Source organism: Pteronotus mesoamericanus, unplaced genomic scaffold (genome assembly GCF_021234165.1).
Source record: "Pteronotus mesoamericanus isolate MK-2021 breed Mesoamerican mustached bat unplaced genomic scaffold, CSHL_Meso_final contig_134, whole genome shotgun sequence".
Classification (NCBI taxonomy): Eukaryota; Metazoa; Chordata; class Mammalia; order Chiroptera; family Mormoopidae; genus Pteronotus; species Pteronotus mesoamericanus.
Genome location: NW_026555061.1, coordinates 81,972 through 103,440, shown reverse-complemented (window position 1 = coordinate 103,440; position 21,469 = coordinate 81,972). Strand labels below are relative to the sequence as shown.

Genomic DNA, 21,469 nt, shown 5'->3' with positions numbered 1-21,469 from the left:
TGAATGCAACCATGGCTTCATTTATTTGCTTATTGAATTTTCTTTTTTTAATCTTTTAAAGATTTTATTTATTTTTAGAGAGAGCAGGAGAGAGGGAAACATCCATGTGTGGTTGCCTCTTGAACGCCCCCTACTGGGGACCTGGCCAGCAACCCTGGCCTGTGCCCCTACCAGGAATCGAACCAGCAGCCTGTTAGTTCTCAGGCCGGCGCTCAGTCCACTGAGCCACACCAGCCGCGGTGCTAACTGAATTTTCTATGTGTCTATTACTGACTGTCACCAAAGTCTGCAGATCTTTTAAACTATTCAAGTGCACCAGGTATTTGATGGGTCGCTTTCCCTGAAGGTATGTCTCCAGGGCCTCCTGCTCCAGCCTCGACGGCCCTTAGCTCTCATCCTGGGACCCCTCCTCTCCCTCAGGCAGGCTCCCACTCTCTAGGTCCTAAATAGTCCTTTCTTAACTTCCTAATTTTGGAGACTATCCTCCAGCCTGTTTCTGAAATGAAGTATTTGGTAGATAATATTTTTGAGCTGCGTACCTGAAAATATATTTATTCTACCCTCACGCTTAACTAACATTTTCATTGAGAGTAGAATTCCATGTTAAAATTAATTTCAGCTCCTCAAATTCTACTGGGAATTCCCATGCGTTTCTGATTTCCAGTAACTTAAATGTGAACGTTCTTTTTTTCTCATGGAAACTTTCAAAGATCTCTTCTTTACCACTGAAACTTCGCAACGATGTCTTGGTGTGGATCTTTTCAAGTCTGTTGTGCCCTTTTAGTATGAGAACATGTCTTTAGACCTGGGAAGTTTTCTTGAATTATTTCTTGAGTAATTTCTTCCTCTTTATTTTCTCTGTTGTCTTTCCTGTCATTGTTATTTTCAGATGTTGCAGCTTTTAATCTTCTAATGTCTTTTTTTTTAAACAAGTCATTTAAAAAAATTTTTTTTTTATTTTTAGAGGGAGGGGAAGGGGAAAGAGAGGGAAACATCCATGTGGGGTTGCCACTCACGCACCCTCTACTGGGCTCTTATTTTCTGATGGCTCTTTTATATACCTTTTTGTTATGGGTGCAATAGTCTCTTCAGAGACTATAAATAATTTTTTATAAAACTTTTTTCTCGTGATTTCTGGTTGGGTTTTTTTTTCCCATATTTTCCCATCTTCCTCAAATGTCTGTTGATCCCTGGTCATCTGTGTACATTTGGAAGGGAGGCAGTGAGGCTTTGTGGGAGGTGAGGGCGGCCCGGTGGTAGGACTCACGTGAGCCACGGGGGGGCTTTGGGCGCCAGCCTCCCCTGCCCGCGAGCTGAGCCCCTGCTCCTGAAGCCTGGAGCCGCCCACCGCATGAACACCCCACTTCCATCCTTTTCCTAGGTGTGCTGCCCGCCTAGCAGTCCTTCTCTGCCGATCCCGTCTCAGATCTCACCCTTCCGTCCAGGCTCAGCTCCCACCAAATACTTCCTTGCCACCTTCTTCATTGCACACGCTAAGCCCCAGGCTTCGCTTGTTTCTAAACTTTACGTTCGTCTGCCCCCCGCCCCCCCACCACGACGTGCGCGCCTTAGGACTCGAGACCCTCTCACACACTTTCCGTGTAACCCTAGCCGCCCAACCAGGAATAAAACAACAGAAAATGAAATCTTTGTATGCCGAATGGAGACATTCCTTCCCAAACTGTTCAATGCGTGCATGTGGTGTCCCTTCCATTTGGTGATTCTTTTGAGCGCCTGACCTGCCAAGCGCTTTGGCCCCTACAGGGGCCGCCTCCCACGGTTCCCGCCCCGCGCACCCTCCGCTCCCAGGGCTCGCGCTCCTCAGACACGCTGTGCGTGAGCGTGGGAGCGTGAGACGCGCCCTAACCTGATATTATTCATAACTAGCTGTCAATAATTTTCTTAAAAATAAATGAGGCTGGTGTCAAGCCTATTTTTCTGCCATCACGCCCGCTACCTGGACGTTCTCCTGGACCTAGAGCAAAGGGAGACGTCGCAGGCGGAGGAGGCGGCTGCGCTGAGTGCGACGGCTACCTGACCTCAGAGCGCGCGGGAGCTCGTCCCCGCAGCGCCAAAAGGCCGAGACCTGGCTCAGAGTCCACGCTCCGTCCCGCGAGACAACGCTCCGCAGGGCTTCGGTGCGCGCCCGTCCCTCAGTCCCGCCCCCCGCCGGGAGCTGTCGCAGTGCGGACCCGCGCGGGGGCCCAGCGCCCGGCCACGCTTCCGCGGAACCTCGGCGTCAGGGACTCGCCTGCAGCCGTTCCACGCGGCAGCACGGACTGCGCCCGGAGCGGAAAGGGGCATTATCCCACCAGCGCCTGCGGAAAGCGGGGACCGCGGACGCCGACCTTGGCGGCGGGGCGCGGTTTCCCAGGCAACGGGCGCGGCGCTTGCGCACCTCGCTCCCCGGGCGCGTGCGCGGCCCGCCGCTTCCCCGGCGCCTGCGCACCTCGCTCCTCCCGCGCCTCGGCCCCCACCTTCGCGCCGGCGGTCCCTCGAGCGGAAGCGCCAGGCCGGAAGCGGAAGCGCGCGAGTGGCTGTAGCGGGGCCGAGGGCGGCGCGGGCGTTTCTCAGACGGTGCTGGTGCATCTCTAGGTAGGGCCGGGTCTCTGGGGCTGGCGCGGGCCGGGCGCCGCTCTCCACCCGTCGGCCTCGGCTCCGCTGGCTGCGTTCGTGGGTCTGCGCCGTCACGGCCGCCCCGGCTGTGAGCCCGGGGGCGGGCCTCGGCCCCGGGTCCGAGCCCCCGCGGCCCTGCCCGCCGACCCCACCGTTCCCATCCCGGGTCCGCCTGTCCTGTCACCTGCGGACGCCGCCTCTGTCCCCCCCACCTCCTCCCTTCAGTCGACGCGTGCCGGGTTCTGGTCAGCTCTGTTGTCCTCCGCGGCCCGGCTGTCACGGCCATCCCGCCGAGCCGCCGTGGTGCGCTCCCCCCCGCCCCCGTCACGGCTGCCCTGACCCCGAGCCTGCGCCGCGCAAGCACCGGGAGCTCTGGGACAGAAGGTTGACGCGGGCTCGCCGTCGGTCCGGAACTTAAGCGACGGCGATGTGTCCCCGCCGACCGGGAGGCTTTGAGTCGGGTTTGGATAGTGGCGTGGGGAGGGCCACGCCTTCCCACGGAGAAGGAGGTCTGAGTTCGCGGCAGCGGGACATGATGGGGAAGAGACGCTGGCCACGGGGTGGGGGGACGCGAGGGCCGTGGAGAGACCTGGCGGGGAAGACGCACCGCTGCTGCCCGCGACCCCAGGACCGACACAGCTGTGGCCCAGTTGGTTGGAGTTTTTTGGTCTTTCAGCTTTGGGTTTTTTTTTAAGTTTTTCTATCTTTTGGCCTTTCCCAGGTCAGCGTTTTGCGTTCCCACCGCTGGCGTGCCTGACCTCCGAGCCCTTTCCGTACTTTTGGGCTTAGGAGTGGGTCGTTAGAATAAATAGAAAAATAGCCCTTAGATGGCAAGTCAGAGCCGGAGAAAGTCTCTGATGAAACATTGTTCTACCTTTAACTCATGCGTTTAAAAATTTATATTGGATTCTTACTCTGAATTCTGAATAAATGAGGCATCGATTTTTACAGGTCTGCACACATTGTTTTCCTCTGTGTCCGGTGACAGTGGTTGTGTTTCCTTGGCCTGGGAAGGGCTGACCAGCTGCAGGGGATGGGGGAGGCCTCGGCCGTTCTCTTGGGGCCCCTGGGACATGAGAACCTGCCAGAGGGACAGCTCCCTGGGCTGAAATGCAGTGTTTGGCGGGGGTGTGTCCTAGGGACAGGGCAGCAGGCTTTGGAGGAGGACGGCTCCAGCCCCAGCCTCGCTGCCACCACCTGCGACCTCAGGCGGGTGACCGCGCAGCACACACCGCCGGCGCGCCCGCTCTCCCTGCTGTGGCTGCCAGAGGTGCCCGTTGCGGTGGAGTCCGAGCAAAGCTGACCACGTGCCAGAGGGACTAGAGGGGGTGTTTGCTGTGGGGCTTTCTGATTAAAACTGTAGCCATGTTGTGCAGAAAGTTCAAAGAAACATTTAAGGGTGCAATTGTATGTGTTTCAACGTATGCACACGTACCCCCAGGTTTCTTCTTTCCTGGCTGGCCCTGAGCCTTTGCCGCCCTCTTTAAAGATGCGGGTCTTAGACGGGACTTTGTCCTGTTCACCGCTGTGTCCGCAGCTGCCAGCACCGGGCCTGGAGCACAGTCAACCCCAGAGCAGCCCCAGCCGAGCTCGAGTGGGGGAGGAGCTCTCACGCCTCTGGTGGGGGGGGCAGGGCACCGTCTCTCCACCCTCAGTCTTTTGCAGTGGGGAACAGGCCCTGCAGCTCTAGCGGGAGGCGTGGGGTGTCCGGCAGCCGCCTCCTTCAGCTCCAGCCTCGCAGGCCTTCGCCTCCCGCTGTCCCTCGCCTGCTGGAGCGGGCAGGGCGGTGCTTCTGCAAGGCCATGCCCAAGGCCAGCACTGCCCTGGCCCCCTGCAGGTGAAGTGTGAACGCCCGGGGTCTCTAGTCCCTTCGCTGTCTGGCTGCAGCCTCAGCTCCCTCTTTTCTTAATGCAGAGGTTCTGGCCACACTTAACATTTGGGGATTTTTTTTTCCATTTTTTATGTTGAAGAACAGACATAAATAAAGTGGTAGGTTAAACCAAGTAGAACAGACATTTTTAAGCACCTTAGAAACATCCACTTAATAATAAAACAAACACCTTCATGGATGTAAATTGGCCCCTTTCCACTCCTGCGTGAGGCCTCCCGTCTGCCTTGCCTCCCGTCTCCGTCTGGCCACTCAGGACACCGCCATGGGTCCTGGACCTGGGCTGGGTCTTCGGGCTGCGTGTTCCCCACGTTCCTGGCCTCTGCCCTTCTCTGTCCTGCAGCTACATCCGCTGAAGTGCTTGTGGCCTGTTGGACATTTCCCTGCCGGAGGGCAGGGCTGGCCGTCTGTCCTGCACGTGGCTCCGTGTCTGCGGTAGCGCCTGCTGCATAGCTGCCTGCTGACCGAGTAGCCCGGGTTTATGTCCAGATGAGGCCCCTCTGGTGGGGGCGAGGAGCTGAGAGCTGAGGCGCCGGCGCCGCCGCCACCGGACAGCCTGTTGGAGAGGAATGGCCTGGACGTGCCGCTGCTTTGCCTCGCAGCTTCACGTCCGCGGTTCATCCGCAGGGAGTGGCCGGAGCGGGCTCACACGGTCTCCCGGGCGGGGCGGCCGTGGCGCGCGTTCTCACTTTGGGCCTGCGGTGGGGGAGGTGGCCTGCACGCTCCACAGTCGGCAGCGCCGCGGGGTGCGCCTGTAAAAGTGACGCCGCAGGGGGCGAACACGCTGATGGGGGGACGTGTCCCCAGGAGGCCAAGACGCAAAGCAGAGCGTAGAAGAGCGCGAGAAACGTGCACTCTAAAATATTTGTTATAGCCCTTATCGCTGGAAGATGAGCGTATGAGTAGTTTCTGTCTTCGTGGTTTTTCTGCTAAGAACATGGCTACTTTTTTAATCAAAAAATTTACAAATATACTCCCAATATTAAAAAATAACCTACATTATAGAAATCATAAATATAGTAAACCCTCACTGATACTAAATGACTTTGTTTTAAATTTTGAGGTAATTTAAGGATTTTGGACTGGTGCTGGGCAGATTTTATTAAACTTTAGGCAAGCGATGAATAAATTTAGAATCTAAGTGAAATTACATCACAGCAGTGGATGAGGCAGATGTTACAAAGCTCGCTTCATGGATCAGAAAAACAAAGCTCACAGGATAAGGTGACTTGCTCAGAATTTCCCTGTAAGGAATGGAGGTTAGAGTTCGACTCAGTGTGGTTTTGTTCTAGAGCCTTCCTTCCCTCTTGCCAGCAGTAGTGCTGGCGTTGGCCACTCCGCCCTAGGACGGTACAGAGGGCGCCACCCGCTCTGAGCGTCTGCGCCCGCGGTGCCCTGACTGGGCGCCAGAGGTGGAGGCCAGGCTGCGGGGGGTCCTCCGGGGCATCCGCGTCGGGACGCGAGCCTAGGCACAGTGAAGTGCGTCGGAATAGCTGCAGGTTCCGTTTTCCATTGGAACAAGCTTCTTGTTCTGACACGTAAAACAGTAAAGAAGACTTTATTCAAGACTTGCCCGGGGGGAGCAGGATGAGACTCAGCTCCACACACAGCAAGGACTCCTGGGGGTTCGTAAAGGCCGAGTGAGGGGTCGGTGAGAACCGGGGTGGGCAGAGTTTGATCAGATGTCGGGGTCCTTTCCACATGGAAAGCAGGAGTCTCGCTGTAGCTGGGCTCAGCAAGGACGAGCCTGGAAGCCCAGGGCCCTGGCCGCGGAGGGCCCGCGGGGACCTGCCTGACGTTGAGTCACTGAGAGCGTCAGTCCGCACTGAGTGGGCCCCATGGGGCGGCCTCAGACGTGTGGAGTGGGCAGCCACCACCAGCTTACTTACCTGGCTGTGCGCCCCTAAATGCTCCCTCGCCATCAAGCCAGCACTGCCCCACCTGCTGCCATGGGGTCAGTCCCTTGGAACCCTGTGCCCCTGTTCTTACCCTTCTGTGTAGGGCTCCCCATAGATCATCTCTCGAGAGGGGACGGGGGAGGACAGGAGAGAAGAAACAGCAGCCTTCAGATGTCCCGCAGGCGTCGTGAGGGCCCGCTGAGGACCGCAGGCAGCCGGCGGGGGACCCCTGAAGACTTGGGGGCACCGAGCGAAGAGGGCCGGGTGTCACCCGCAGCCACCGGGCACCGGTCGGCTCTAACGCGCGCACCGCTGGTGTCCCCTGTACTCTTGATCTGAGCCCAGACGCTGACCTTGCGTGTTAAGTTACAGATTTTTGTCTGGAGGTTCATGTTATTTGCTAACAGTAAATCTAGGGCTACGTTCTCTTACTCTGTGGGGCACCGACCTGCCTGTCTGCAACGCCAGCTTGCGCCACGCCCTCTGCACCGGGCACTCTGACACCCGAGGCCGCGGGGCATGTCTGAGGGCGGCTGCAGCCGCTGGTCCGGCCCTGCAGGTGCTGGCCCGCACGTGGGGCAGGCCTCGCGGCTGCGCACGAGTCCCTCAGGCCATGCGTCGGCCCCTCCTGGGGGCGGCAGGTCGTGTGGGTGTGTCGTTGCAGGGGCGGGCGGCTCCATTCCCCAGCCCGTCGCTGAAAGGCTGGGAATGAGGCGGCTCTGGATGCACCTGTCTTCTGCCGACGTCCTCGTTTTACTGGTAGCCCAGCCCGTGGGGTCAGGTGGCAGCCGGAGAACGGAGCTGTCCCCGGGAGCAAGGCTGCGGGGTGGGGTGGGGGTTCCCGTGCGCTGCTGGCCGCTCCCGTGAGAGCCCAGCTGTGATGCCACCCGAGGGCAGTGGCTCCACTTCTGGCCCCTCCTCTGCCGGTTTGGATCCTTGAACTTGGGGATTCCTGACCACTGGTCACACCCCTGCCTCCATCCGTCCGTCTGTTCCCAAACTCCGGGCCCTCACGCGGCAGACGTGCCGGGCGTGGGGGACGCGGCCGTGGGACGTGTCTGCCCCAGAGAGGTTCCCAGGCTGTATGCTGGGGACTGAGACTCCTACCAAATGAGGTAGAGCTGCTGTTCTCTTTTTAAGCAGTGAAAATTTCCTTATAATGTGCAGGTAGGATCAAAGGCTTAAGAAACAACAAAAAAATTGTTTAAAAAGGTAATGTCCACAAAATTGTACTTCGAAGCGTTTTGTTTCCCACCGCCCCGCCTGCATGGGCGGGCGGCTCGCGGGGGGCGGCCTGCCGCGGAACATGGGGGGCCCCCGAGGTCAGCCCCCGGCCCCTGCGTGTCCGCGTGTGCCCCTCCGGGGCGTGATGGACACGCCGTAAGGTGCCGTTCCGAGGTGATTTGTGGTTCAGCGTGGGGGACACGGGCAGCGCGAACGAACGGCAGGAAGGACCAGCGCGCGTTTAATTAAAATAGTGAGCTTTTCAGGACGGGGGCGAGAAAGGAGGGAAAACATTTGAATGAAATCAAAGCAGAGCTGAGCCCGACTCCTTGTAAAACAAAGAAGAGAGTGTTTTGGGGAACTCAGTGTTGTCACTTGCAGTTTTAGTAGAAAAATGCTGGAAACAAAAATCCCTTTTTGTTGGTGAGGGAAGGCAGCCAACTCGCACGTGGCCTGGCCGCTGCACAAAGGGGGACCGGCCGTGGGAGCGGGGGCGGGGGGCAGACTCGACTGCATGCCCACCGGCTGCGGGGGGACTTGGGGGGCGTCTGCAGCACCCAGCCAGGAGCCTGGTAAGAAATGGAAACTGAGTCACACCCCCCTACAACCTGTAAGATTTGTTGCGCTCATCCACAAACCTCGTAAGGCTGCGATGTCCAAAACGAGGCACAGAAGGGTGGCCCGGAATTGGAGCAGCCTGCGCATTGGCACCGTCCTCGCGTCCTCAGGCCCCCCTCCCAGACCCAGCCCGCCCGCCGCTGGCGTGGCCTGAGAACTGCCCTCCGCCGCAGAGACGGCACGTCACCTTCCTCCACGCAGGGCCGTGCCCGGAGGTCCAACAACAGCCGTAGAGTTGAGGTGGTCGCATTGTAAAGTCTGGTCTTGTGGCGTGGCCTTGGGAGACGCCGCCGCCGCCGCCGCCGCCGCCGCAAGAGCTCTGCAGGGGCGGGGTGTGTGCACCCGGGCATCCCTCACAGCTAGTAACTCAGTGAGCAAGGCCTCTCCGAATTTCAACTCAGGTGTGTGTGACCTGCATCCACTCGCCTTTAGTGTGTGTCCCTCATGGAACAGCCAGTAAACGGGCAACTTCAAGTTCTGCTGCTGGGGCCAGGGTTCCCTGACAGGCAGCGCGTTCTCAAGGGGCAACCCTGTGCCGGCGCCTTTTCCTGACCCGGTCGTCGGCTCTCGGCTCCCTCGTACGCGTGAGAGCTTCTAGGTGGTGACCCGTCAGAGTCGCCTGGGAGACGGGGTCTCTGTCCTGAGGGCGCAGCCTGTCTGCTGCGCCCTGTCCTCGGTGTCCTCGGGGAGAAGCAAGGCTCCTTCTCGTGCTGCCTTTGGCATAATGAGGCTTTTTGTTTTGTTTCATCAAAGGACACTGAGCCCTGACAACTGTGAAAACCATAGTGAAAAGCACAGGCCTTTGAGATGAAAGACGTCATCCTGGAATTTTTTCTGACCTTTGATGGATGAGGTCGCCTGCTCAGTCATGTCTTACGTTACACCTTTTATTGTGTAAGAACCTCGTATAAAGTGCTCCGCTTGGAGTGCTTTCAGATTTGCATCCTCTCTCTGCCCTTCAGAGAGGGCAGTGCTCCCTTCAGCGTGGTTCGCCGTCTCGGGCGGCACAAACACAAACTGCTCCGCAGCAGGGAAGGTCTGTGTGCCGCCCTTCGGGTCTGGACGGGGGTCCACGTGTGTGGGAGGCCAGCTTAGGTGGCGTCCCTCCGTGTTTCGACGGGACCCTCTGGGCCCGTCACAGAGCGCGGACCTCCCGCCGTGGCGTGCGTGCAGGCTGCGAGGCGCCGCGTGTCTGCCCCGAGCGCCCTAACGACGGCTGCTTTCCCTTGCAGTTCCTTCCCGGAGCCTGGCCATGGGCGTGAGAGGCTTGCAGGGGTTTGTGGGCAGCAGCTGCCCGCACGTGTGCGCGGCGGTGGACCTGCGAGAGCTGGCCGAGCGGCACCGCAGCGAGCGCCCGGGCTGCGCCCCCACCGTGGTGGTCGACGCCATGTGCTGCCTCAGGTACTGGTACACGCCCGAGTCCTGGGTCTGCGGCGGCCAGTGGAAGGAGTACTTCTGTGTCTTGCGGGACTTTGTGGGGACGTTCGCCGCCGCAGGCATCAAGCTGGTGTTCTTCTTCGACGGCACGGTGGAGCAGGACAAGCGCGAGGAGTGGGTGCGACGGAGGCTGAAGAACAGCAGGGAGATAGCCAGGGTCTTCCAGTACGTCAAGGCGCACGGGCAGCAGCCCAGCAGGAGCATGTTCCTCATCCCCTCGGGGCTGGCCCTGTTCACGCGGTTCGCCCTGAAGGCCCTGGGCCAGGACACGCGGTGCACCCTGCAGGAGGCCGACCGCGAGGTGGCCGCCTACGGCCTCCGGAACGCCTGCCTGGGGGTCCTCGGGGAGGACACCGACTACCTGGTCTACGACACCTGCCCCTACTTCTCCATCAGCGAGCTCTGCCTGGACAGCCTCACGACCGTCATGCTCTGCAGGCAGCGGCTCTGTGCGAGTCTGGGCCTCGGCCTGCCGGACCTCCCCCTCCTGGCCTGCCTGCTGGGCAATGACATAGTCCCCCAGGGCATGTTCGAGGCCTTCCGGTACAGGTGCTTGTCCGCCCACGCCGCCGGGAGCGAGGGCTGCGACCGGAGAGGCGGCGTCGTGCTGGCTGTGGCGGACCACATCGCCAAGGTCCTGCGCTCGCACCGAGGGGAGAAGAAGCTGGAAGAGATGCTGCCTCTGGGACCAAACAAAGCCCTCTTTTACAAAGCAATGGCATCGTACCTTTTGCCAGGACAGAAATCTCCATGGATTTCCCAAAAACCCAAAGCTGTAACAACTTTGGACAAGCAAGAAGTTCCTGGGAGTTCAGACCCTGAATGCAAGCAAGAAGTTCCCGTGAGTTCAGACACTGAGTCCAAGCAAGACATTCCCATGAATATAGAGCCTGAAACCAAGCAGCCAGTAACCATGGTTTCAGACCCTGAAATCTTACAGGTATGTAGATATGCCCACCCAAATCTACTGTGTCCTGATTGAAAAACACACCCACCGAGGGGCTCAGGAGAACTGACTGCCTGCAGGGGTCGAGGCTCTGCAGGGACAGAGCAGGACCCTGGGAGTTTAGTTGGGAAGTATGACATAAGTCAGGAAAACTCAGAGTAGAAACCACGTCCTTAAAAAGTTTTTCTTTCATTGAATCTAGAAAGGGAGACGGGAGGGACAAAGGGAGACAAACACCGATGTGCAAGAGAGCCGCATCGCTCTGTTGCCTCTTGAATGCGTCCCGACTGGGGACCGAACCCGCAGCCCAGGCCTGTGCCCTGCCCAGGAACTGCAGCTGTGGTCCTCCAGTTTGCGGAATGACACCCAGCCAACCCAGCTGCACTGGCCAGGACGACCAACCACACCTGATGCTGTCACACGAGTGTTGCAGAGGGAGCTCTGGGAATTTGAGGAGCGAGGTCATTGTGGGTTAAGGTACAGAGAGAAGCCCCAGGAGAGGTGGCAGTGGAGCCAGACCTTAGAGGGGCTGATGGGTGCTTTGAACAGGCGAAGACTCGGAGGTTAGGGGGCAGAAGGGTATAGCGTTTGGAACCTGTGTCACCTGGTAGGACAGCGTGCCGGAGGGGGTGGTGTAAGGGGAGAAGTAGGGCGAACAATCCAGGACAGGTGGACTGCAGCCAGACCGTGAAAGTTCCTGAATTCCACACCAGGAGTTTGGCCTTGATGTTGAAAGTGGTACGGAGCCCTTAGGGTTTTGATGGGGGAGCACCGTTTGTCAACCGCTGCCGCGGGAGACCCTGTGCCGGGGCATCGCCACCCCACGGAGTTACCCGTCATGGACCTATGAGTTAGCCCCCCGTTCTTCTCGAGCAGCCCCCCATGTCCTGCACTCTAGGCCAAGCCGTCTTGTCTGGACGCCGCGGCAGGCGTCAAGGCTCTTCCCAGGCGGGCTCCGGCCGGCCAGTCCACCTGCCGTGCCGTGAGCAGAGCCCATCCCCGGCCTGCACCTCAGGCCTGCCCTCGGGGCAGAAACCGCCGCTGAACAAGGCCCCCGCCCTTGCCGCCCGCACCTCTGGCTGCGCCACCCCCTTGTCTCTGGCCGTCCTGCCCGCCTGCTGGCCGCCGGTCTTTCCTGTCTGAGCCTCAGAGGAGACCCCGAGCCCCGCGGCGCCTCTGCTGTGTCTGCCTGGTTCGCGTCCCGCCACCGAACCCCGGCGCCTGCTGTGCCGTCCGCGTGGTAGCGGCTCCTCCTTGGACCTTGGACGGAGCGTGTCTTCCCTTTCTCTTTAGCTTTGGAGATTCTCTCTTCCTCTGTCACATACGCTATAGCAAATAAGCTACTGTGTTAGCAGAGGAAATCGTGATAAAACCAGAACAGAATGCCTGCTTTAGGAGAGTTCCAGGTGAAACAGTACTCAGGAGTTCAGACAGTTGCTCGACCTGGAAGCATTTCCTTCCGCGAAGGACGAATGGGAGCGGCTGGCAGCTGGCGGAGGGGAGCCCCGGACGGCCACTTGCCGGGCGTGGGAGGACGGTTGGGTCCTGGCTCAGAGCTGGGAACATGCAAAGGGGTGCAGGGATCGCCCCAAGAAAAGCCAGCTCCGGGCTGGCTGCGGTATTTCCGGTTCTGACACGCAGGTTGGCTGGAGGAAGCCTGGTTTAGCGTCGACCATGCAGAGCTGACTCCATCAGCGCCTCTGTAGGTAGCTGGTTGTAACTGTCATTTCTCACGTTCCCCCCTCAATCCGCACGCAGCTGTGTTGCTAGGTGCACTCCTCTCCCTTCTCACGCGGGGACACAGGCATCGTGTGTGCGTCACAGACTGGGACTTGGCCAACCCCTGTGTGAGCCCAAGCCTTTGGCTGCGAGTTTGACTCCGGAAGATCGCACCCGCCTCCCCTGCTTGTCTGGAGGCCCCCCTAGCCCCTGGAGAGCGAGCCGGGACCGCCGTGGTCGGCAGCCTGGAAGCACGGGGGTGCAGCGGCCTCCGAGGCGACCCGGGAAGCCTGAGGGCCGGGGGGGAGAGTCACAGAGGCAGAGGGGCCATGAGCAGAGCTGTGGAGGCGCGTGGCATGGCCCCCTGCTGGTGCCCGCAGCGCCGCCGCCCCAGCCCTCCCTGCCATTCCTGCCGCCTCCCGACACGCTCCCGTCCCCATCTGTGCGTGGCCCGCGCCTGTGTCCTCCCCGGGCTCGGCTCCACTCTGTGAGCCCGGGCTGGCGGCTGCCCCGCTGGCAGGACCCACCCGTGGCCTCGGCCGCTGTGAACTGGGGGAACGTGTTAAGGGTTTTGAAGTACCGAGCACTGTACCCACAGTGAAGGGCAGAGATGAGAGCTGCTTACTGGACAATACCAAGCTAGTTAATAGACTGAAATGACAAGTTAGAGAACTTAATTGAAAACCCTTCGTACACCCACAAGAACATTACATCTCAAACTCTGCATAGTTGCCAAAATTTAAGATTTCTCGGTAGGGTAAATAAAATTTATAATTTCTTAGATAAATTGGTCAGAATACCAGTTTGTCTGAAATACAAAGAATCCAAAAAGGTGGAAGAGGGAGTAGGAAAATAAATCAGAAGCTGCAGCCTTGAAGGGTCGTCAGCTGCATGGCTCCCCTTCCCGGTAGAGTCTGTGTCGGAAGGAGCCCATGGAGAAATAGGTCGCTTCTGAGCATCTTCAGTGGGTTAGAATATCAGGCGGTAGCTCTTACAAATCTTTTTTTTTAAGCCTTCCTGATCTTAAAGCTCCTGGCCTGTCTGCTGTCGATTTGGAGAAAGTTTAGCAACGAATCAGGTCATCGTCTCTCCCGCCTCACAGCAAGAGTCGGTGCGCGTGAGGTGCTGGGCCACGCGTCCCGTAGCTGCTGCGTTCGGCCCTCACGGTGGCTTTGTGCTGTTGGCACTTTTAATTAAATCTATTTTATATAGGAAGAAAGTGAGGCATACACAGATAAGCCCCACGTCGGCAATGCCGAATTAGCGTAACTCGTGTGTGTAAGTAAGGAGACAGCCGGATTCACCGGTTTTGATATTCCAAATTATCCCCCAAAATGCCGTCCGCTGTGGGCCGTTTGTATTCACGTGGTGGACGGCCCTGCAGGTTAATGTATTCCTGCAGTGATAAGGGTGTTCTCCCCGGGGAGGTAGCACCCGCGCACAGGTTAGCAGAGCCCTTCCGATGTGCGGTTCTTACTGAGCGAGAGCATGGAGCCGCTGAAGCCACGCGCCTGCTCGCCCGGCCACCGGGCATGGCAAGGCAGGCGCCAACGTGGGCTCAGCTCACGGCCGTCGCTCTGTAGGAAACTGGTGAGCACGGGGGTGCCTGGGGCGACTTCTCCCAAGGAGCGTGTGGGTCGGCGGGGAGAGCAGACGAGAAAACCACCCTCTGAAGGGTGCTGCTATGCCAGGAGCCCCGGTGGGGGGTGCAGGCGGCTTATGGGGAGGGTGAGGCCAGGGGGGCGAGCGCCCCTGCTGCAGGGGGCGTGCCTGCTGGCGGCGGGCTCTGTGCGGGCCAGGGGTGAGGCCTCCCACCGGACCTCGGCGGGCGAAGAGCTTGTGGCAGCCGTTCAGAGGCCTGGGCGAGGGCCGCGGGTGGACCTGTGCTTGTGGACGGTGCGGGGGCGAGCCTTGCCCAGCAGCCTCCCTCTCGGGTGGACAGAGGGCCCTGCCGGGGCGTCGGTGAGCCTGGCACGTGCTTGGGCGCTGGAGGGCAGGGAGCAACGAAAGCGCCAGGCTGGGAACACAGGCGCCGGCTTGAGTTCGGGGGACAGTTGTTCCATTGCTGAGAGTCTCCGAAGCACTGGCGTGGGGCACGAGGTGCTCACTGTTTCTGTTTAAAGCTCTTCTGTTCTCAAGGAGAAATCCATTGTGTCTAAATTTTGTGCAGGTCGCGAGAGCCCATCACGTCCAGGCGGACAGCTACCTGGTGTACAACGTCATGACCAGCGGGGAGGTTGAGTGCAGCAACACCCTGGAGGACGCGCTGGACCAGGCCCTGCCCAGCCAGGCCTTTGTCTACCGCCCGGTGCGGCAGCGCGTCTACTCCCTCCTGCTGGCAGACGGCCGAGGTGAGTCCTGTGCCGACGCGGGCGCCGGCGGGCGCGGGGGCCCGGGTCAGGCGAGGGCACGGACGGTGAAAGCGGGCCGTTCTCTGCGAGGCCCGCAGAGGAGGACGCCACGGGCACCCGGGGGCGTCGGGGTCAGCGCTGCGGGCACCTGCGTCTCACCGGCCAGGGGTTGGTCAGAGGTCGTTAAAAAGAGGAGCGTTATTTCTATAAAATGTTATAGTCTGTGCCTTCAAAGGACCTGTGGTTTTGAAACTGTGAAAACCCTTTCCTCCTGTAGGAGTGTCGGTGTCTTTAAAATACAAACAGAATTTTCCTGTAGGCTCTTTTTCTGTTTAGGTTCCCAGTCTTCCCGCTCTCTGTCCGTCCGTCTGCAGAGACGACCGTAGTGTAGGGAGAGGACGCCAGTGGCCAGCGCAGCGGCCTGGCCTGGGAGGCCCTTCACATGCCAAGCGGAACGGCCTCCCTCGCCCGAGACTGGCCGACCACCCCCCGGCCCCCATCCTGGTCTGATGTGACAGGTGATGGGAAAGAAGCTGATGTAAAAGCAGAAACAAAGGAACCCATGTAATAAGCTTCGGCACCAAATATTGTTTGATTTTTTCTCATATAGCTCTCTCCCCGTATTCTTTCTGAACATGAATGATTGCACACAAAGATTAAAAAATGTATTTTCATCATGAAAAAAATTTACAGTATAGAATAATTTTTGCCTGGAGTTGTTTTTAGAGTCCAGCTGACCCTTGATCACAACAATTCAGGGACCCAGGGCCTCACCCCCACACGGAGTCAGAAGCCCACGCAGAACCACGCCTGGCCCTCGGTGGGCTCCGACCCCTGCGCAGTGGGGCTCCGGGCTGTGGCGGCCGTGTCCTGAAGCCCGCGTGCGCGTGGGCTGCCTGCTCCAGCCCTCGTGTCCCCGGACCAGCTGTGCTTCGTTGGGTGAGGTTAAAAGACGCAGCCCCGCTAACCTCTACACGTGAACTGCGCGCGTCGTTGGTGGCCTGACGGTCGGGCGGTGCCTGCACTGGGTGACCGTCGCAGCAGGAACACGGGTCTCGTTGAACTTCCTGGTTGATCTTTGTTTTGCTTCTTCCTTTCTCAGCTTCCTGCCTTTGTGTGTCGCGAGCTGACACTGAAGTGCCGTGTCGCTGGGTCGTGGAGGGTGTGGCGGCGGACTGCCCTCTGGGCGCTGCCTGGCCGAGCCCCTCTGCCGCGCTCGGCAGCCCTGTGATCCCCGCGGACGCCGGGGCCTGCGCAGGGCTGTTCAAGGCTGCGTCCGATTTCCTGTCAGGAAAAGGGTGTTGAATCTTCAGGGGTTACTGTGGATTTTTCTGTATGTTCAGTTTTGCTTGTTGTTCCTCATATTTTTGAAGTTCTGCGGTTAGGTGCACGTGGCTTGAGGATGGTTACGCTGCTTGATGAGTCGGCCCCTGAGCCGTCGTGCGGCTTCCCCGCGCAGTGACCCGCGGTGCCCTTTGCCTCGAGGCCGGCTTTGTCGGGCGCTGACGTGGGCGCTCCGGCCTCCCTGCACGACCCATGGTTGCCGGCTGCGCCTGTTCCTCTCCGTTTACCTTTAAAGTGTTTTTTTATGTGTGAAGCGCACCTCTCCCCAGCGGGATGTTGTCTGACAACCTCTGTCTTGTCTTTGGAATGTCTGGGCCGTTTACATTTACTGTGGTTATTGACGCGATTGGGTTTAAGTCTCCCGTTTCGTTCTTTACTCTTTATTCTTTTTCTCCTTACTGTCTCCTTTTCTGACTTCTTTTGAATGAGTTGAATGATTTTTAGTATCTTGTTTTACATTTTTGGGGGGATTGTTACATTCACCTGTTTCTCATAGCAGTTGCTCTCGGGTTTGTAACATTCTTCTCTGAGAATCGTACCGTGTTATGTGCACGTTCATTGTTTCCTTCATTTTTGCTATTGTCGCTTTATGTCTCCTGTATATGTTCAAAACTTTTTTATTTTGAAATAATATATGCTCTCGGGAGTTGTAAAAATAACACACCGGCCTCCATTTAGATTCTGCACAGTTGCCCCTCCAGCAACACTGCCCTGTGCGGTAAAGCACAGATAAACCAGGAAGTCGGCATCAGTGCCCACAGGCCACAGACCTTACTTGTTTCTTTAAAGACTTTTTAAGTGTTTATTTTATTTTGCTCAGAAAGAGGGGAAGGGAGGGAGAAAGAGGAGAGAAACGCTGATCGACTACCTCCCGGGGCACCGGCCGGGGACAGGCAGGGCCCGACGGGGAACCCAGCTGGTGGCCCCGTGGTGTGCGGGTCGGCGCCCAGCCCACCGAGCCGCCCTGGCCCGGGCGCACCCTGGCGAAGCCCCCCGTTTCCGCTCCACCTCGCAGAGCTGTGCGTGTGGCCCGCGTGTCAGGATGCGGAGCGGCCCCTCACCACGAGGGAGCTCCCCTGCACTGCCGCTGTGAGCCCGGCCCCCGGCCCCCGGCCCCCGCTGGTCCGTCCTCCGTCTCTGTGCTCCGGTCGCTTTGAGAATGTTACATAAATGGAAGCTCATTGTGTATAACCTTACGAGGTCACGCATCGATTTTAAACCCCCTAATACAGGACCTTACTTTTGCTTCAAACAAGGTTGCTCTGGGAAGGGCTCAGTGGTCGATGTTTTCGGGGTGGGCCCCCCGCAGCGTCGGTGCCCCCAGGGGCGCGTCAGTGACCATGAGGGGGTGTGGCTGGGTGCCGTGGGCCGTTCTCTCCTTGTCCTGTTCACAAAATTTGAATTTCATATAATCTCCCAGTGTCACAGAACATTCTTTTGGTAATTTTCCATTCATTCAAATAGTGTAAAAAGTGTTGCCAACTGTCTGGCTGTATGGAAACGAACAGGCCCGGCGCGGCCCTGGGCTGGAACGTCCCCTCTCGTCCTGCCAGCAGCCGCCTGCCCTCGCAGGGTCCCCCGCGTCCTGTGTGGGGCCGGCCGCCTCGGGGGCCACCTCGGCGCATCGAAAGGACGTGCTTGCGCGCTTCTGGTCGTGCGCATTCTATTTCCCTGGGTTTTCCTCCGGAAGGAGCTCTACGGGAGAGTATGATTTTGCCGGCTCCAGCACGTGAAGCGCGTCCTCACGCCGTCCCTGCTCCCGCCGTTCCTCGGCGGCGACGGCGGCGCTCATCGGAGCCGCGCCTGCGCGTGCCCAGGGCGCTCCCCGCAGGCTTCCCGCCAACCACGGCTCTCGGCAGCTTGTTCGGGCTGAGCCTCGGCGTGGCTTTCTCCGCTGATCGGGCTTGGGGTTCCTGAGCTGCTTGCCTTTCTGAGTTTATATAGTCTGTGAAATTTGGAGAAAATCAGGTGCCGTTTTTTCAAATGCTGCTTTCTGTCCACGCCTCTCTCACCTGTCGCTCTGGGCCCCAGTCACTTACCTGCGTGGCTTGCCCCCGAGGGACCCTCAGGCACCGGGCCCGGCCTCGGGGTCGCGGCTGCTGCTCCGAGTCCCCGCCCAGCAGGCCGTTCCTCCCCCGCACCCGGTCCGCTGTTACCTCGCCCAGTGAGAGTGCCATCTCGGGTGCGGGGTTTTGAAAGGTACGCAATTTTTGTATCCTCACCTGAGGATGTAGTTATTGATTACAGGGAGGAAGGGGGGTGGAGAGAGAGAGAGAAAAACATTGATGGGAGAGAGAAACATCGATCCGTTGCCTCCCCTGCCCACCCCGGCCGGGGGCCAAACCAGCAACCCAGGTGCGTGCCGTGACTGGGCATCGAACCCTCAGCCTCTCGTGGCACCAGGACAGAACTCCGGCCAGTGGAGCCGCCTACCTTTTCCTCTTCCCTGTCTTCGCCGTTTCCTTCAGACCCTTCCCTGTGTTCACTGTATCTTCTTCACGGCCTTCTCGGCTGATTCCACCGTCCTGGTCATTCCCGAGCCGGTGTTTGTTTATTGACTTTTGTACTCACAGTGGGCCCCCCGTTTCTCCGTGTGTTCACATCCAGTATTTTATAACCATATGCAAGAAAGTTGTGGGTGCTCTGAAGGATGTTGACTCTTGTTCGCGCCTGATTCTTTGAGGGCCCAGAAGGTTGGCGAGCGTGGGTCTGCAGGAACCCCCGCTCCCGAGGGCCCAAGTGCGCGGAGCTCACTGCGGCCTCTGCGCGTGGGAGCCCCTGCAGTGGCCTGGCCCCGCTTCCCAGAGCCGCGCCCTGACCCGGAGAGCACAGCCTGAGCCCGGCCAAGGGTCAGCTCGGCAGGCACCCGGAGCCCCGCTGCCGGTGACCGTGACCCAGGCGCTGTGTTCTGGGATCCTGGGGGGTCAGGGCGGGCCGCCGGTCCTGCGGTGGGGACCCAGCCCCACAGGCGAACAGTCAGTGTCCAGTCAGGGTGGCCCCTTCGCGACGCACCTGGCCAGCCGTGCACTTGCCAAAATCCTAGAGACTGACCTAGAAGGTACCGTTTTTGAAAACTGTACACAGAAAAGAATGGGGAGTTATTCTGTTCTTTACAGTGACCATGGACACTTTCAGACAAAACAGCACTGTAACGACACTACAGAACCATAAGGACAAAGGCGTTTTTTAAAAAGCCTCGAGGATTGTTGCAAACTGGGAAATCCCAGTAATTGAGAGGTTCAAGCCCATGTTCCTTCCCCTGCCCCGTGCGACCACCCCTAACCCCAGCCCCCCGCCCCCACGCGCGTGACCCGGGTTCTGAGAGCGGCCGCCCCTCGGGGCTGGTGGTCATGGGACCCGCAGGCTTTCTGTGGGTGCCGTTCACTCCCAGGGAAACGCGCCTCGGCTTCTGCGAGGAGATGTGTCCTGTGGGCGCCACCGGAGCAGGCCCAGGCCCTTCCTCCACCTGCGTGGGTGACGTCCCCGCGCGGGGGAGAGTGGGACTAGCAGGGAGCTCTTGAGTTTTACTTCGCTCTTTGAACTAGAGCCCAACCAGTCCGAAGCTCCGGGGAGAAAAAGCAGCCTTTTATTTTGGGAGTTCCCCGACTCTGTTTCCTCTTCTCTTTTTCTTGATACGCAGACATTCCGATTATTTCCTCTGCATTCACACAAACCAAATTACTGCAGGCGTTTCTGCCATGTTTTCAAAGCGAGGACAGACTGACGCCTCCGCAGTGACGCAGCACCGGACTCCAGGGCTCCCAGGGAAACAGGCTGGCGTTGCTCTGGGGAGAGCGCGCAGTGCCTGCCCTGGCCCTGGGCTCCGACGGCGCGGGCAGCTGCCGCTGCCTCCAGGGGGCCGCCTGGGATGTTTCCCGGCGAGGGTGCGACCCCCGCCACCGAGCTTGTCCCCGGAGGACGCCAGCAGCTCGGGCCTCTGTACTGCCCTCCCCCCTCGGGGTAGGAGGCCTGCTGAGGGTCTGAGTCACCTGTCCCTGCGCCCGTGATCAGGGGCTGGCGCTCCTGGCCTGCCTCAGAGGGCGAGGGGAGGGCAGGAGGCCGGGGCACCCGCTTGGAACGGCCCAGGCAGCGCTGGGCCCTCCCTGTCAGCCTGGGCACGCGGGGCCCTCGCGCGCACCTGCTGACACGCCCATCTTTGCTCAGGTGGCCCTGGCAGCTGCCCCCCCGTCCGCGAGTGGTTCGTGTACGCTGGGAACCCGCTGCGGCACCCGGACCTCGTCAGGCCTCTGCCGATGACCGTCCCAGGTACCAGCAGCCCTCGCTTCAGCAGGCGCGTGGCCGCGGACTTGCTGTGGACACAGGCTTCCCCGCTCTGCACGCGCGCTAGTGGGTGTGGCAGCCTGGGCCCCGAGGGGCCTCTGTTCCTGGGGGCAAGGGGGCGGGAGGCAGGAGCATGCAGTCCTGCGGGGACCTGCGGCTGGCTCTGCGCGGCTGCCGACCGCGAGGTCCCCGGGGAGGAGCGGCCGCGGCCTTCGTCGCCAGACGCCCGGGCCTGACCCACCGAGCGCCCAGGGCGGTTCTTGACACCTTGCTCCTGTCACCTCTTCTCCCCGCTGATGAATGGAGAGTTGCTCGACCTGGAAAAATAAGTTCCCCTCACGGGGGGCGTCTCAGAACACAGTGAAGGGAGCACGCAGGCGCTGGCCGCAGCGTCTTCCTGAACGGCCCCAGCGCCTCTGAGTCCCCACGCCCACCGGTTCTCATGACCTAAGGGACTGAGCAAGGCCTTTTCTTTTTCTTTTTTTAAAAGATTTCATTTACTTATTTTTAGAGGGGGGCGGGGAAGGAGGCAGAGAGGGAGAGAAGCATCCATGTGTGGCTGCCTCTCGCCCGCCCCTGACTGGGGACCTGGCCGCCACCCGGGCCTGTGCCCCGACCAGATCCAGCCACCCTTTGGTTCACAGGCCGGCACTCAGTCCACTGAGCCACACCAGCCAGGGCGTTGTTGTTTTAACTTTAATAATGTAAATGCATGTGTAAGAGACAAAAGCAAAGCACACAACTTACATATTAGGGATTTCTTTTCCGGAGCCAGGGGCCCGAGGGAGCCGGTGTGCATCTCTTGCACCACGGCTGGCAGAGCCGGGGCCAGAGCCTCACAGTCGCAGCAGGGGGGCCTGTTGCTGCTGGGAGTTCGGAGACCACCAGGCAGGGGTGGGGGCAGGGGGACCGGGGGCGGGGGGCTGGCGTCTCAGCCCAGCCCCCGACGGTGTCCGGCACCTTGCTCACCCCCAAGGACAGCACCTGGGGACACGCTCTGCAATGTGTCCTCAACCCCGTGGGGCTCAGGGCGGACAGGAGGGGAGCCCTCATCCCCCTCCGGATGCCAGAGGCAGGCGGTTTGCAGCGCAGGGCAGGGGCGGTGGCCTTCCCGCGGGTCCCTTCAAGCCTTGAAGCCCAGAGACGT

At 59.6% G+C, this 21,469-nt stretch overlaps 1 protein-coding gene across 1 annotated transcript in view; it reads left to right on the top strand.

Moving 5' to 3' along the window:
* Positions 1-2,531: 2,531 nt before the first annotated feature.
* The window catches only part of FAM120B (family with sequence similarity 120 member B), a 32,455-nt gene continuing 13,517 nt past the window's right edge, over positions 2,532-21,469 (top strand). Inside the window, exons 1-4 of the mRNA XM_054595245.1 lie at positions 2,532-2,595; positions 9,477-10,621; positions 14,517-14,697; positions 20,206-20,307. Coding sequence (XP_054451220.1) covers positions 9,497-10,621; positions 14,517-14,697; positions 20,206-20,307 — 1,408 coding nt within the window. The 5' untranslated portion in view covers positions 2,532-2,595; positions 9,477-9,496. The remainder of the gene's footprint in view (positions 2,596-9,476; positions 10,622-14,516; positions 14,698-20,205; positions 20,308-21,469) is intronic.